Genomic DNA, 17,925 nt, shown 5'->3' on the forward strand with positions numbered 1-17,925 from the left:
CATACAGAACTGGATGAAGGACGTCGTCATCATCAGGCTGCATCAGGGCTGCTCCAATCCCCGTGGAGGATGCATCCGACCGCACTGTGAACGGCCTGGAAAAGTCTGGCAATCTCACCAGTGGTTCAGACGACAAAATTTCTTTGACCCTGTCAAAAGCCATCTGACACTCTTTTGACCAACGAACTTTGTTTGGTTGGTTCTTCTTTGTGAGTTCTACCAGGGGGAACACAATAGACGCGAAGCTTGGGACATAGCGCCTATAGAAACTGATGAGCCCTACCAATGACCGGACTTGTTTCTTTGTGGTTGGGACAGAGACATTCAAGATTTTGGACACTTTGGAGGGAACTGGACGCATGCTACCCTCCCCAACTATGTGACCCAAAAACTCAATAGAGTCAAACCCTGCCTCTACTTTCGACGGTCTCACAGTCAACCCATGTTTTCCCAGTTCTGTCAACAGTCCGTCAAGTGCCTCTAGATGCTCACACCAGTCTTCTGTGGCTACAAGTACGTCATCAAAGAAATGAACAGATTTGAACCTATCCAGATCCAACATCTTCATCATCCTCGCGAAAGTACTTGGTGCTGTACTCATTCCGAACGGCATCTTCTTGAACTGATATAGACCTTGAGGGGTACGAAAAGCCGTTTTTGCTCGATCAGACTCTGCCATCGGAATTTGCCAATAGCCCTTAGCCAGATCAATCTTCGTGAAATGCTGCCTGCCCTGCAATGAAGCAAACAGAACTTCCGGATCCGGTATTGGCTCAGCGTCAAACTCCGTAATCTTATTGAGGTGTCTGAAATCGATGCAAAAACGAGTACTTCCGTCCTTCTTCTTGACTAGAACAATAGGAGACGAGAACGGAGAAATAGACGGCTCTATTACGTCTAGATCTAACATCTTCTTCACTTCTTCTTCAACCACCTTCTGAGACTCAAATGGTAACGGATACTGTTTCACATTGACCACAGCACCTTCAGGAATCCTCACCACATGCTGCACTAGGTCACAAGTACCAGGCAAATCCGTCATTTTGTCCTGATGCTTCTGAAACACCGCCTGCACTTTTTGTTTTGCCTGCATAGACAAGTCAGGACTATAGACCACATCATCTACATTCTCAGTCTGAACTGTAGGAACTGACTGTAGTTTGACTTTCTGAATGTCTACCTCCTCTACTGCACTGGACCCACTTATCACTCCTAATGAGGCAACAACTGGGTTCTGACCAACAAACGACACCACACAACCAGACGACTCTTCCGATTTTCCTTGGCCAACTTTCTCGAACAGATCATGCAACGTTTTGTCATCCATTTGCATTTTGGACAGTTTCTCAGCATTGATATCAAGTTGGGGAACTTTAGCGGTCAACAGCGGTCTAAAAGGACGTTCTTCTCTAGCTTTTTGACCTCTTGTCTGGACTGCGCTAGTAACCTCGACACATCCAAATGTACATCCCTGTATTCTTCCCAAAATGACGTCACATACTGGATTGTCGATCACACATGCCTCAACACTTCCAGAAAAGTATGGTGTATCCAGACTCACAATCGCAATGGGCAACCGAACCAAATCCCCACTGAACTGTCTACACACCTGTACCTTCCCAGTAAACTGATCATCTCTCACTAGGGACTTCCTGACCCCAACCGTGGAACACCCACTATCCAACATGACCGTGACCTCACTACCATTTAAGGTACCTTCACATGTCTGAATAGACTCGGGAAGTTCATCAGTACCTGAAAATCCTACTGACGCCACAGACTGCTCGTCTTCACTACAGCTGGACTCCTCAACAGTGACAACGGATACTGAAGCAGTATGCATTTTTTTGGGACAATCTGCCAACTTGTGCGAAGTATCTTGACACCACCAACACTTCCTCTGATAGTTCTGACCACCTCTACCTCTACCAGCTTGACTAGCACCTCTGCCACCCTTATTATCAGGAGAGCTTTGTTCTGTCGGTGGGTTTGTGTCACCCTGACTATTCTTCTTAGAAAACCTGTGACCACCTCGACCACCTGACCCTGAATGACCTCCTCTCCCACTTGGAATACCGACATTAGCCAACAGAGGATCACTAGAACCTTTTGCTGCTAGGTTTTGACTAGGATGTGCTTCCCTGTATCTTTCAGCTGCGTCTATCATGGTTTGAGCAGTAGTATGCTTGTCTTCTTTCAGAAAAGTAACCAGAGACGACGCACAACTAGACAGAATCTGCTCTCTGAGCACCAAGTCACAGAGCAAAGCGAAATCTGTGCCAACTCCAGCCATATCTGTCCATCTAGTAAAAAATCTTCTCATGCGGGAGAAAAAGACATGCATGGTTTCACCAGATTCAGGTTTGCATGAGCGAAACTGCGTTCTGAAACCTTCTTCAGTACATTTGAATCTCTTCAACAAATGCGCTGACAGTTTGGCATAGTCATTAGTATCTTCTACTGGTAACTCTTGAAAATAATTCAGAGCACGACCTCTGAGTAGAGTAGGCAAAATCAAAGCCTTCTCATCCTTTGACCACTTCAAGCTAGCTGCGTGCTTATCGAAGCGATACAGATAACTCTCAATGTCATCTGATTTATCATCAAAATAGGGAATCTTGGGACGATTGGCCAATTTATTCCTGCTTGCTTTTTCAACCAACTCGTCTGCTCGCAACTTTGCCTCCCTGTTCGCCTTTTCTTCTTCAATATCGAGACGACGATTTTCAATCTTAGCTTGTTCAGCTAACTCTCTCTCTTTAAGCTCACGTGCAGCAGCGAGTTCTTTTTCTTGACGAAGATTTTCAATCTTAGCTTGTTCAGCTAACTCTCTCTCTTTAAGCTCACGTGCAGCAGCGAGTTCTTTTTCTTGACGAAGATTTTCAATCTTAGCTTGTTCAGCTAACTCTCTCTCTTTAAGCTCACGTGCAGCAGCGAGTTCTTTTTCTTGAAGAGCAATATCATTTTCTCTTTTCAACAAAGCTTCTCTTCTTGCTGCTCTTTCCTCACGCAAACTATCTTCCACATACTTGTTCAGTGATGCACCATCCTTTCCTAAGGCTTCACCCTCCACCTTAAACTGCGCTATCAAAGCTTGAACCTCTTCTTGAGATGCCATCGTGAACAAACCGCTATCACTTAAGCAAACTATGACTATCCACTACATAGAATGCTAGAGGGCAACACCAAGACTTAGCTTTGACTAACGTGAACACAATAGTCCACTAAACTTTAGAATTTACCTGACTTCCTCAAGTACAGTACTAAAGCGACACAGTCTAGGAAACCGATCAGCTGAACTACAAGGGGAAATAATCAATACATTTTAAACTAGGCTCCGCTCAAAAACTTGGCCTAGAAACTAGACATACTCCCATTCCCATACACTTATGAATCAAGGCATTGCTGACCCACAATTATTTACAAACGGTGTACACGTAAAAGGGAAAAATGATGTGTCATGTATTATTCACTTGTAGGTAAAACTAACCTACAGGGCGCTTCATGTAAAGTAGGGGGAAAAAAGAACCTACTCACAAGCAAGAACCAACACTCAGAGAGACAAATTATTCTCAAAAATATATAGAATGTTAACTTGAGTGTCAGATAAGCAAATGACAAATGACTCACTCCTGTCCAAAATATGTCGTTCAGTCAGGCACAGGATGCATCCGTCCACAGACCAAGGAACTCCCTTCACAGACAGATGACAAGGATGTCCATCCTCCAGACTGCATGCATCAGCATCTGCGCAAAACCAAACAATACTTCAGCACTACAAGTCAATAATATAAAATAAGCCTAACTGCACTCAAGGGAACGCACCAAAAAGAAAAAGAAAATTAATCTTCAAAAATTTTCCAATTAATACAACCGCAAGCTCGCCAATGTAAGAGATTTGAAATAAAGAAGATCCGTAGTTATCCTTATTAATCTCCTTCCAGATTCTTTATATGTGCACACACACACACACAGTCAAGCATCTGACTCCCGCTCAGAAGTTTAGGAAAGCAGAGAGAAGATTAGAAGAATTTGTAGTCTTTCACCAACTCATTCTTTCCAAACAATAGCCAATGGTTTAATTAGAACATACAAATTGGTTTGTTTCTGACATAGCAATTATCAACTCATTCCTCAAATTCTCAAATACTTTCTTGCTTACAATAATCAATTCATGACCTTTTGAAACTCATTCATTCATTGTCCACGACCTTGTGAAACTCACTCATTCATTGTCAACGTCATAACATATTTACAAGGACAAGAAAGCAAATAAACAAAACATAACTTTTACGTTATGTAAAGGTGACGATGTAGCTAGCCTTCAACCTCACGGCCTCCATCGCACCCTCGCCACACTGGCATCACCCCGCACAAGTCAGACTGGGGCGGCCTCATCTTCCAATATGGCGGCACCCATACAAAAGTCCAAGTCATCCCGGCAATGTTTCCCGGTTCCAAGGTTGACATCAAGATCAAATGTTTTCTTGCAAAGTTGACATCAAAAGCAAGAGCAGGTTTCTCATCCGAGAGCCCAGGTCGAATGACTTTCAATTGTCAGGCAGTTTACAATCACAACTCACAAAATCAGGCGGTTGCGATTATAACGTGAACAACTCGCACAGTTGTAAATTCACGTGCCGCGAACCCAGTTTGACCGTCCGTAGCTAACCATGGAATTTTACTGAACTGTTAAAAGTTTCCACTCTCAAAGTTAAACCACTCCTGACAACCTCTTTGTATTACAAAAAGCACTAGTTATATCCCTTCAACTATAAACACCATAACCGCCATTCATTACAGATATATCCAACCAATATTTTATTAAACAAAATGGGATTACGAACATCGAATAAGTGTGAAGTTTGTAATGAATTAGACACCCTTGAACATTTCTTTTTTAGTTGCCAAGAGGTGATGAAGGGTTGGAAAATATGTAAAGATTTTGTGTATAAGAAAATACATGTTGCCATCATTTTGAATGAAGAAAATGTATTTTTGGGTTATTTTAGGGAAAGTTTGAAAAGTGATTATATTTACTTTGTGAATTATTGTATTTTAATTACCAAAATGACCATTGGAAAATTTAGATATGGGAAAAAGTTAGATTTGGGTGTATTATTGGAAACTGAGCTGAACATTAGGAATAAATTTATGTTATGATTACTTTTATGTATTTATTTATTTAAACATATTAGTTTACTGATAAGGTTTATTGATATAAAAATGTACACATTTGACAGAGAAAAGAAAAGACCTATGAAGAAGGTTTGCTCCAAGCCACCAAAAAAAAAAAAAAAAAAAAAAAAAAAAACAAAACAATGATAAGGCAAAAACTAATTGTAGTAGCAAACCTGCATGCAACTGAGGTTTAAAAAAAAAACAATAAAGAAAAAAAAAAAAAAAAAAAAAAAAAAAAAAAAAATGCCTTTTCATTTCCCGTCTTTCCTGAGGAAATTTATGACTTCCGAGTCTTGATCTGTTCTGAAAATTACTCCCCTTTGACCACAACAGAAGATCCAACAGGGTAAAGACACAAAGGTGAACACAGTGTGTGAATTTACTGTAAAAATTTTTTTAATATACATATATATGGTCACTATTGCCACCCACAAAATCCATGCAATTACAAATACACGCACACAAAGACAGAAAAATAAAATAGTGAGTTACTCACCCTATTACTAAGGAGATACTGAAGAAGTTGCATCTGCGTGGGGCCCAGGGGCTGTGGGCTGGGTGCTGGTGGGGGAGGGGGTGGGGGAGTGGGTGCTGCAACTTCACTTGTCTCCTTTGATGGCTGTGGACACACATGATTTAAGTTGTAACACACTGTCTGCAAACTTTTCAAACACATATCGAAAAGAACAAAAGCCATCTACAAGATAAAATAGCTAGGACATGCAAACCTGTGAAGAATAACAAGTTGATGAAACTATACTGCATGAGTTTTGCTCCAACCATTGAAGCTTCCTTGTAAAGTGTTTTTATTTGTTATCTGCTTCCAGGGTCTTGGCAAGTAACAAAACCTGCCAAATGGAGTGTACACTTCACAGATAATCTTCTTCGATCATGACTGCAACTTTTTTTGTTAGGTCATCACAAACACTGAATTCTGTTGGTATGTATACTAAAATACTTCTGCAAAGTTGCAACACTTACCCTCTTGCGATTCTTCTTCTTGTCCGACACCTGGTCGTCTTGACCCGTCATCTGCTGGCCGGACAGACCCGACATCGAGTTGGACATCCCATTCTGTTATTGAAAAAAAAGAATAAACATGAAACATGTGTCAGCCACTGCCGTTCTGTGGATACATACTAGCAACAAATAACAGAAAATACTTCTTTACATCCACTGTCACACCATTGTAAAATGCAAAAATGTCTGAAGGACACTGATCTGTAAGTCTGGAAAGCAGGTAGACTGACATGAAGAGAGACACAACACTCAGGTGATAATGAGATGACAAATTACCTGTTGTGCAGGTGCGCCCGGTGCTGAACTCTGTCGTGAGGTGAGCTCTGCAGGTATGGGCAGGCGCCAGGCCTCCTCTATGCTGGGCAGCTGTCGAGGCCTGCAACCAACAACACACTTTCAAACATCCACCTTTTGCTTTTCATTTTATCCTCAAATAATTCCTCATCTTCTTTCATGATTATGTTTTCTTGTCAATTTCTCTCCTTAACTGTTCAAGCTTCTACCTGGGAATTTCTGAGATATTCTACTAAAAGATGTCATTGAAATGACAGAAGTGTAGTCATGCTTACCCCCTTTCTTGCCCCCAGCTACCCCCCCCCCCAACCCCACCCACACAAAAAAAAACCCACAAAAAACAAAAAATTCAACCAACTAAAAAAAAAATGTTTCTTGTCCTCAGCTAAAAACAGGCACACACACAAAAATCCCTCAAACAAAACCCATCACATACTTTGAGTGTAGGTTCTGCATGGGGATGTTGTTGATGTTCTGCTGCAGGAACTTGATCTTGGCGGCTATGTTGGGGGCGACGTCATCCTTGTTGCGCGTGGCGTTGAGGTAGCAGGCCAGCGCGTCGCTCGGTTGGTTGCACGTCTCGTACAGGATGGCCAGGTCCGTCCACGCCGCAGAATGCGACTTGTCCAGCTGCACCGCGCAGATGTAGGCCTGCAGTGCATCCATAGGCTGGTTCTGCTGCTGGTACAGCACTCTGAAGACAGAATGTGGACGCATGAATGGTTGCACAATTGTCTTTATTGAGGACAGAATCTGGACGCATGAATGCGCATTTGTTTTTGAAGTGCTTGATCTTTTTAAAACAATTTTATACTAATTTTGTTGAAGAGGATTTAGCTGTACATAACAGCACGCAAATAACTGCAGTGCATTGCAAAACAGTCTTTACAGTGTTGCATAAAAAGTTTAAAAAAAATTAGATTTTTGTGTTACAATGTACTTCTCAGCAAGTACTGGTTTTAACAAAGGGGGCCCAACAGTATCCAACAGCACCCCTCAATGACGCGTGATTTTGCCGTTAAATCAGTGTATCATCAATAATACTAAAAGCAAATTTCAAGAAAAGACACCCCAAAAAACAACAGTGAAATAAAAAAGCTTGTATCATGGGAACACACATTCCATTCAATCCCTTATTGCTTTCGTTGTGTCCATAAATCTAGTGCAAGGAGCAGACAAGGAAACCTGATGTACCTTGGCATTGTTTCAAGTGTGAGGGTGTGCGATGCAATCTCGCTGCATGTGTGTACTATATGATTCACGTAACAAGGTTGCGTGATGCATGTGCTTGTCAAGTTTGATCCAGTTGTGGCGTATGATGTCTGCTGAGAAGAATGTAGGTGTTGAAGTGTGACGTACAGGAGTATATGCGAAACTGTGCCAAATGCACCTGCTGGCAATCAGCGTCCTCCGTTTACTGTGTGCACTTACTGACGCCAACATTTCGCACTCTACAGTCTTGCATTGTACCGGATGACATCAGGGTTATTGTTTGAAATGCTTGTCAGTACAGCAAACATTTACTTTAACTGGTTACACAAAATGAATCAAGACATTTTTCTCACCCTATCGAGCACCAGGTGTCAGCATTGGCTTCAGACTTGTCGATGGACTGTCGGTAGGACACAAAGGCATCGTGCACCTTGTTCAGCTTGGAGTAACACCTGTAATGAGATGAACAGTTCTCACTGAGTGCTTCTCTACAGACACAAATTACTAAATAAGATGAACAGTTCTCACTAAATGCTTCTGTACAGACACAAATTACTATCCTCTACCTTAAACTACCAATAATCACAAACCTTCATATTCATAATGTACTCCCCCCCCCCCCCCCCCCCCAACTTCCTACTGCCCAGAGGGAAGTTTTACAAATCAATATGTCTGCCATGGCTATGACTGCCTCTTTGGGATCACCAGCTCAGCCTAGTAACACAGGTTGGTTTTTCTCTTCCTCACTTTCCTTTTCAGAAGAATGTCAACATCAACAGACCAATGCACACATCCCCCCCCCCCCCCCCCCCGTCTCACTTTCTCTATAACCAAACAGCTCCCACAATGACTGACCTGCCCAGCATGTACCAGGTCTGACCGTTGCTGGCGTCCAGGTCCACGGACTTGGTCAAGTTGTGAATGGCCCGCTGCTCTCTGTCCACCTTCTCGCCCAGCAGCGGCGACGTGTGGTACAACCACCCTGAAACACGCAACATTACCAAGGTTATCACACCTTTAAACATACACTCTACTGTTTTCTGTATTGCACCAAGCTGTGTGGTACATCCACCCTGATACTCTCAACATTACCCATGTCGACAGGAGAAAGGTTTCTGTGAAGACAGGTTTCTGTGAAGACGTATACACTCCACTGTTTCCACTGTCAGACTCTATTTTCACAGTTTGCACACTGGCATCCACAGCTCCTCGTTCAACACCGATGTCCTATACTGTACCCCCCCCCTTCACGCCACATTCCTCAACACACAGACAAAAGGGGAGTGTGTAGGCGAGAGAGAGACGTTGATTGCCCAATGTATGCAGCAAGTGCAGGCAGAGGGGCAGAGGGGGGTGGGGGCTTGCAGCCAATGGGAAGCGCTCTGTCAATGAGATTAGCACCCAACCAGGTCAAGGGGATCAATACACACTGCGGCGGCCCACTGACACAAATTCTACCTCACAGCCCCACGCACACACATACATAGCCTCACACTTCTCATTCTCTCTCTCTGTCTCTCTCTCTCTGTCTCTCTCTCTCTCTGTCTCTCTCTCTCTCTCTCTGTCTGTGTCTTCCTCCCTCTCTCCTGGGTTGAGGATAACGAGCAGAACTTTGTCAAAAGTGCCTGCCAAACACAAAGTCATTACACAAAGTCATTCCACAAATGCGATACAAAGGGGAAGGAGAGTATTGCTGGTTCATTTCCTCTCCTTCAATTAATAGCATACAAGATACTGCCCCAGATAAACAGCAAACATTAAATATTGCAAATAATTCATTCATTTTCAAACTTCAAAGCTTTATCCTGAGTAAGCAGAATTCCTCTGGACCACCAGAAAAGAGCTGCACAACGGAGCGACGTACATTTCCATAACTATACACTACCACCCCAGACTTGCGTCACAGACATTTTCCGGTTTGCAGTGGTGAACAGCCCAGAGCCCTGTTCCCACAGGTAACCTGAAATTACCCGAAGGGTATTCACTCCAGAGAGCGTCTCATTTTCAATGCAGGTAATCAATAGTCAGGCTGAAGCCTACGTGACGTAAAACACAGTCCCACTACATTGCAGCCGATCGATATCGCCGCTGTGATATGACGCAAGTCGAGTGCTATCTCTGCACTGTGGACAGGTACAGTGTTGCGTGATATGACGCCATAGCCTCTTTACAAAGCACGGGAAGGGTGCTACGCAACCTATATACCCCTCCCTTCCTCCCCGCCGCCCTTGGCCCAGCGGATAATGGTGAGACTGCATGTATGACGTTAATCCGGCTTGAAGTATGTATGAGTATGCTAATAGGGTCAGTCCTGAATGAGAATCTAGGCTAAAGAGATTTATGACAGGCAGCTGCATTGTCCAGAGAGAAAGATATCTCTTATACAGAGAGAAAGATATCTGTGTCGGCAGGAAAAAATTTTTTATCGCAGCTTTTTTGCTCGAGTCAGCATGGCACAAGTCGGTGATGGAATAAAAGGTTGCAAGTTCAGGTATGCACGGTTTTCAAAAGGACATTTTTCTCGAGAGTGATGAAAAGAACCTTTTTTTTTATTTTCAAGATACCAATGCTGCAAGTGTAACACTGGGAGGTAATATAAATAATATGTAACAGAAAAAATTCTCAGGTATGCACAATTGCCGAATTGGGAGGGACATTTTTTTCTAACAGGTGAATACAAGTTGACTTGAGACAGACTGTATTCCCTCTGTTGTATGAGGTTTGCAAACCCATACATATTCTGTTGACAGGCAAAAAGCTCTATTATAATTTATACATCAACTGACAACAACCAATCAAGAACCTTTCTTTGTTGTTGAAAGTTTTGATCTAACCTTTAATAGCCATTTTCTAAGCCAACAAATAAAACCTCAAAAGCCACAGCAAGAAACTGCCCACATAGATCCAACCACCGCCACACTGCACTAACCCACATTTCCTATTTTAATGAGGTGGACGAGGGACAGCCAGCCGACAGTATTGATCACAAGCCACAGCCACCTCACCTATAGCATGTGCAACAAAATGCAACTACCTCCCTCATGCAAAACACCATCACCACACACGATGCCATGTGTCAAACGCAGCATGTGCTTCAGACGAAGACGATCAGCGCAACCAAGGTCGAACTCTCCATGAAGAGCTCAACCCATCGCTCCTTGAAAAACAAACGATTTTTCTTCGTAAGTGCGGGTAAGGTCGAAAACCTCCCACCAAAGTAACGATTGCACGGAAACGGCATGGCCTCAGAACTAAGTGAGGGGGTTGGGTTCTCTGCCCTTCAAACGCTGTGACAATCAGTCTCCCACGCTCGTTCCCTCTCAGATCATTAGATTAATTAGGGCACATTTTCCCTAAAAAGGAGACCGGACAGAAGACACCCACAAGATACTCTAAAACCCCTCAGGTGTCAAGAGAGAAAAGAAACACACTGACAGCACACTGTGGGTTAGACACTCAGTCAATCAACAAGGTAAAAGTCAATGAACAAGGTAAATTTCCACCAAGAGACTTTGGGTGGGAAGACAGAATGACAGCCTTTATCACGAAATACTCTCATGACAGAAAATGATTGTTTTTGTTTTTCTCTCAATTTTTGTATAATTTTGACCCCTCCAACTTAGCCAAGACTACAGGAACAGACACAAAGAACACAAATAAAGAGAGTTGAGAAGAGAAAGAAATCAGCTAACATCACCAGTACCCAGTGACCTAGATAAGAGCCTGCGTAACAGCAAAAAAATGTCCCTGGGAGATTACACCATGTCTAACATAACGGTGCACGCCCCCCTATATCCCCCATGAAAAAAAATGGGCAAGCACACCCCTTGACTCAAAGTGGTGACGACAAGCGCACACTGCAGCACCCATATGACCTTAAACTTTGATACATCACTACATGACCTTAAACTTTAATTTTTGAGTTCACTAACGGGACAGATCAGGATACAGTCCATTCATACAGGATAGACACGTCTGCCAAACACAGAAATTATGCGAACATCATGTTCTTCCTTGATTTTAAAATAAATCACCAGGACCTTTCACAAGCTTTTGACCGAGAAACAAGTGGTGCGGGTTGCATCACACCCAAGCATCCTGCATTGTGGTTAAACCCACAATGACAAGCGTGAGAAGGAAAGAGGAAGAGAGAGATAATGTTAGATGACACACGATTTGTATTATTCAACAGGAAGAACAAAGAGGACAGTGGATGATAACACAGAGAGAGAGAGAGAGAGAGAGAGAGAGAGAGAGAGAGAGAGAGAGAGAGAGAGAGAGAGAGAGAGAGAGAGAGAGAGAGAGAGAGAGAGAGAGAGAGACAGAGACAGAGAGAGAGAGAGAGACAGAGAGAGACAGACAGAGAGAGAGAGAGAGACAGAGAGACAGAGACAGACAGAGAGAGAGAGAGAGAGAGAGAGAGAGAGAGAGAGAGAGAGAGAGTGAGAGAGAGAGAGAGAGACAGACAGACAGACAGAGAAATATAAGTCAAACTTTCTTACATCAAACTACCCACTCCGACAGGAGAAGTGAGAAGGAGAGATCAACACAATGTTAAAAACTCAAATGAAAAAGATCAATGAATTACCATTTTCTTTGTCTTCTGAGCTTGACATGCGACGCTTGTTACGACAGCGTATTCCAAGTTTAATTCCATTCTCCAAAAGACGACACTCTAACACAGACGCCGTCATCTTGATTTACTTGAAGGTATCACAACTTTGTATTTCCTTTTTTTGTGTGTCACAATTTTCTTTCAGCAATCCAAACAATGAAATCCAGTCAGTTGATGTGAAACTATGGATGTAGCAAGCCCATTGTGAACACTGCGCGTGTGTTCAACAACTTTTCCTCGCTGTGAAAAAAAGCTGAGTTCTGGAAAACTCAGCACTATCAGTTAAAGTCAGCTGAACGATAAAACACGACTTCACTGATCAACACGCAAGACAACAACTGACGCAGAGAACAGGGAAGGTTTCCAGTCAAGAAAAACACTTTTGGGAAATCCTCTGTCCTCAAAACTGAAACCACACTTCCCCACTACTATTAGAGCACTACTACAAATAAAGAGAAGGGGAAACCACCACCACAGCTCAAACAGAGGGGAGATGTGGAGAAACTATGCCAAGCTTGCCACACGAGGGGTGATATTTATATTCCTCTCTCTCTCTCTGTCTGTCTGCCCACGTCGTATGCTGCACACATGCGCACCGCCCCTTGATTCCGATTGGCTGAGAGCTTTGCTTGCGTAGGTACACTCAACTTTGCAGCACAAGGCCAGGAATAGCTACTGCTCTACTGGTGTGTCATGAGGATTTTTTTCTACTTCTTTTCTTGCAATGCAACACCTGATCATAGTTTTTTTAGCAAACAACGCCTACCTTTTTCACATTTCTGTGGATTTTATTTCAAATCATTGATCTTTTTTTGCCCCGAAGGATCAACATTGCAAAAGAGTAACTGGGGCCACACCACTATTCTTGTTCTGTTTCATTCACAACTTGACAACCAGATCAAAAAACTTTGTCATCACTATGAGAACGAGAGAGAGAGAGAGAGAGAGAGAGAGAGAGAGAGAGTATTCTCTCTGCAACACTTTAAAATGTGTGTATAAAAAGCTGACTAGTTGGAAAAGTGTGCGAACATGACATGACGCAACAGATAAGGCCATAAAACAAGCTAAAACAAGAGGCGAAGCCATCGAGGCTCACGTAAGAAATCGACAAACAGTAACACAAACTCAATCACTCCGTCACACACACACACACACACACACACACACAGAGAAAGAGCATAGGTGAAACTGTGCAAGAAAGCGAGACACTACATCTAGATCTGTTTGTCTGCATGTAGCCTACTTACAGGGACACGACTGCCAACTAGTCTCGGCCCGCTCAAAATAATAATGACTGAGACTTTCAGTACTTCCTTCGCGTGACGTCTAACCCTCTTACGTCATAATGTGACGTCAATGTAATGTGACGTCTTCAAATGTTAGAGTTTCTACCACAGACATACACACGCACGCACGCACGCACATACGCACAGACAGACAAAGTTACGATCGCATAGGCTACACTTACGTGAGCCAAAAATGTTTGCTTTGGTGATGAATGGATGTTACCACATTGAATCGCCATACAAGGTCTGAAGTTTTGGGTCACTTATCAAACAAAGGAATCTTGCAACTTTGCTATTTTTTTAGTACATGTATCTGCATTATCAACAAGGACACAAAATCTTTCAATCAAATTAGAAAATCTTTCAACTCAGTCTTTTTTTCCAGCCTCTAGACTATCAACAAGGATATTTTTTTCTGTCTCTCAAAAGACACATAATCTTTTAAAGGAGGAAGATTCAGGCAGAGATGAAGTTAGGGGATGGTGGTGGGTGGAGGTTTATGGTGGGTGGGTGGAGGTTTATAAATTATATACCTTTCTTTCTGTGAAATACAATTTTCAGGCCCCTAATGAAATTGTCAGAAAAGCTGCATGTCCTTGTTCTGAAATCTGACCTAGTTTAAACAAAAATGTCATCACCTACTCTTCATAAGTAACCGACTTAATATTGACATAAGAAGACAACAAAATGCAACAAGAAAGAAAAATCGAACACCTTTCTTGACACACTTCCGTGTTGCTGATACACAATATTATGACAAACATGTTTTTGTTCCCGGGAGATGAGAAGGGACGCTAGCACTGGTTGATTCTTCAAGTCTGAAGGTCGCACCATGGGAAAAAATCAATACTGTCACTCAGATGAGAGCTTCCTCTGCAATTAGGCCACGCGTGTTAACCAATGTTCAAATTCAAAACTTGTCCAAACTACGTGGGTCAGTCTAACCAAAGGCGGGGCTCGTTTACGTCAAAAAGACAGTGCTTCGTTGAGTCTAAAGGTTAAATTCCTCGTAAATGTCGCCACCTCTATACTGATGAAAAACAAGTTTCTAGTTCAAACACCGCAACGCTGTCCTGAAAATTAGCCAGACCATAATGAGTGAATACAGTTCAAGGGCATGGGAACATATTACTGAAGGGAAAAAAGGCTGCACCCTTGAAGTTCAGTTCTGTTTCGACCTACATCTGCAGCTGTGATATTTGATCACTAATCAACCCATCACATAACAGGGAGTCTTCTTCTTCTTCGTGTTCCTGAGGAAATCCCTTTACAGGGCAACGATCCTCATTTTGGTTGGTGTGCCTAATTTTCCTACAGTAAAAGATAAAGTGGACAGTGTACCTACGAAAATCAAAACAGTGGTGGGTTGGTAGGCAAGCTGTTGCTTTCGCTATTTGCTGTGGCGCCCGATTTCAGGCCCTGGGATTATATGTGAAACTTCTTGAATACTGGAGAGAAAAAAATCGAATAACAACATAGCGGGGGCCCGGTAGCTCAGATGGTAGAGCACTGGACTTGTGATCGGAAGGTCGCAGGTTCGAATTCGGGCCGGGACGGACACGGGTCAACTTTATGTGCAGACCCAGAGATGGAAGCCATGTCCCATCCCCGTGTCACCACAATGGCACGTAAAAGACCTTGATCATTCTGCAATAAGTGCAGGTGGCTGAATACACCTAAACACGCAGACACCTGGGTAGCGCGACTCCATTGCTGCTAGCTTTCCACTGGGAGGAAGCAACTCGAATTTCCCAGCGATGGGACAATCAAGTAATGAAAATAAAAATGAAATGAACATAAAACAAAAACACACAAAAATGCACTTTTGTGTCAACGCAAGGCAACTACATTGAAAACCTCCCTTTTAATTCACACTTCCAAAAAGTCTGCGAAAATTAGGTCTGAAAACAGGAAGAAATCTTAAATGGGAAATAAACTTACAGATATGAACAAAGAATCTGAAAAGCAAGGTCTTAACACTTTCTACCCCACTTATGTTGACCAAGTTTTTTTTAGCCGAGACAAGATGTGCTGCAGCAGGTCACTCAGAATTGTAGTAACTGTGTATCAACACGCTGGAATGCAGGCGTTAAATGGACGTTACAGGAAGCGACTGAAGCTAACAGTCTGAGCGGATATATCCGTACCTGGTCAGATAGAGCCATATGAGTGGGTAGGGATATATCCGTACCTGGGAGACAATGAGTTAAAAGGGGGAAGGTCTTACCCATGGGGTCTTAAAGAAGGGTTACATTGCCAATAAATTTCCGTAGTCCTAAAATCAGTAATCTCTGATCAGGCTATTGGTTTATAACCTGTGCTGAGGTGCATGAAGCAAAAGTGGGTGCCACCCAACCAGGAGAGAACAAACTGCGGGGTCGTTGAAATCACAACAAACCTAAATTTCAACCAATCCAACACAGCGGATGGCTCCCAACCGGTTGGTAACTTTCTCATGCACCTTGGCCCAGGTATCTGAACACACCTGCACTGCATGCAAAATGGACAAGCAGGTACTCAGTATTGGAGAAAGTGGGAGAGAAAAAAAAATCAATGCTGTTGTTGTGGAAGCGATCAATCCATCTTGGAAGTCCTATAACCTTGACCCAAAAAGAGCTTAACACAGTGATGTACATTTTTCTAGCAGCCTTTAGGACAATTGTACTGAAGACTGAAAATCAATAGGACACAGTGTCTTGAGATTGCAATTTCAATAGGACAAAAACACGACACGTAAAACCGCATTTAAAAAGATTTTTCAGTTTAGCTTTGAGCTTTTTTTTTTCGGACCTATGTCGTTTCTCTTTCGTTTTATTTTCGTTCGAACGCACAACGGTTTTTCCGGATATTATGACGAAAAGTAATGCCTTGCGCATGTGCGAACATGCACGGGTGGTTCCCATTGGTTTAAACGATTTATTGCTGAGCCAATGAATGCACTCGAGGCACCATATGGGTTCGGTTTTCTTTTTTTCTTCTTGATCCAACTTGAGGATAAATTAATTCAAAGAATCAGATCCCATATGGTGCCTCGTTCACTCAACAAACTGGTCACACGCAGTGCATACTTTCGCTTGGCAAAACCGAAACCAGCTTTCCTCACGCAGTGTTTACTTTTGCTTGGCAAAACCGAAACAAGCTTTCCTCTTGAAAATTGAACAAAAACGATCGGACCCTTGACCACTTCTTCGGTAGGTTAATCGGACCTGTGTCCTGCTGGGGTTAAAGCTATAGGTCCTGGGGAAATTTCTGATAGAATTCTGATGGTAAAAGTTAACATTGGCACTAAAGAAATGGCTATCTTCAATGTGTACGCCCCGTGTAACTTAGCTAACACTAAACATTTTCTGACTTCTCTTTCAGATACAATTAGTGATTGTGATTGTGATCTTAAAGTAGTCTGCGGTGACTTTAACGCAGTGATGGACAATAAATTAGACATCATCGCAGGCGAAAATCACTCGCCAGCACTCGTTAAACTTTTCACCGACTTTGTTACTGAGTGCGAACTATGTGACGCGTGGCGGGTGCTAAACCCTCTATGCAAGGAATTCTCCTGGTCAAGAATCAGTAACGGCAAATTAACTGCAAGAAGACTCGACTACGTGTTTTTGAACGACGCTGCAATGGACAGTGAGTTGGAAACGGAGATTTACTCTGTTCCCTCCTCTGATCACAGGGGGGTTAATCGGACCTGTGTCCTGCTGGGGTTAAAGCTATAGGTCCTGGGGAAATTGGATCGGTCAGAGACCGGAGACCGACTAAAATGTACATCACTGCAACACTTGCAGTCTGTGTCATAATGGCATAGCGCTTCTTCTTCTTCAGTGTTTGAATGGGATCACTCAAACGTGGAATATAGGCTGCTATTCATGTCAATTCATGAGCCATTCCCAAGGACAGAACTCAAATCAATAAGAGACCTTTGTCTATGTCACATTTACTGATGTAACATCTCTCCTGCAGCTGTGAGGTACATTGGCGGTAGGAGAAAAAACCCACTGGTTATGTATTGTAACTTGACCGACACTATTTTATGCTAACTTGACCGACACTATTTTATGCTGCCAACCCTATAACTTTTTCCGACTGTAAAATTTTTTTGACAAAAATTTAAAAAAAACAACAAAAAAACCATGCAAAACGTACGACTGAAGTGAAACTTCGGACTTGGTGTACACCAGAGTGATCAAGAAACCTGTAACAAGGTCAAGGAACGTTACTTGCGTGATCTGCAGTCACTGGAATGTATGCAATGCACGTTGAGTCTGTGTAAATAAACCAACCTACCCTTTTCTTTTGAGGCTCGTTACCTTA

The 17,925-nt window shown here is 42.7% G+C and overlaps 1 protein-coding gene across 2 annotated transcripts in view; it reads right to left on the reverse strand.

Annotated features, from left to right (window-relative positions):
• LOC138946268 (lysine-specific demethylase 6A-like) overlaps positions 1 to 17,925 on the reverse strand; it is a 144,163-nt gene that overhangs the window by 17,239 nt on the left and 108,999 nt on the right. Inside the window, exons 1-7 of one of the 2 annotated variants that reach the window (XM_070317807.1) lie at positions 12,296 to 12,809; positions 8,563 to 8,689; positions 8,061 to 8,159; positions 6,932 to 7,189; positions 6,478 to 6,577; positions 6,163 to 6,255; positions 5,678 to 5,800 (exon numbers count right to left, since the gene is read on the reverse strand). In XM_070317807.1, the coding sequence (XP_070173908.1) occupies positions 5,678 to 5,800; positions 6,163 to 6,255; positions 6,478 to 6,577; positions 6,932 to 7,189; positions 8,061 to 8,159; positions 8,563 to 8,689; positions 12,296 to 12,401 (906 nt within the window). In that variant the 5' untranslated portion in view covers positions 12,402 to 12,809. Of the gene's footprint in view, positions 1 to 5,677; positions 5,801 to 6,162; positions 6,256 to 6,477; positions 6,578 to 6,931; positions 7,190 to 8,060; positions 8,160 to 8,562; positions 8,690 to 12,295; positions 12,810 to 17,925 lie in introns of those variants that run through there. The other variant, XM_070317806.1, reaches the window with a different exon arrangement.

Source organism: Littorina saxatilis, linkage group LG13, assembly GCF_037325665.1.
Source record: "Littorina saxatilis isolate snail1 linkage group LG13, US_GU_Lsax_2.0, whole genome shotgun sequence".
Lineage (NCBI taxonomy): Eukaryota > Metazoa > Mollusca > Gastropoda > Littorinimorpha > Littorinidae > Littorina > Littorina saxatilis.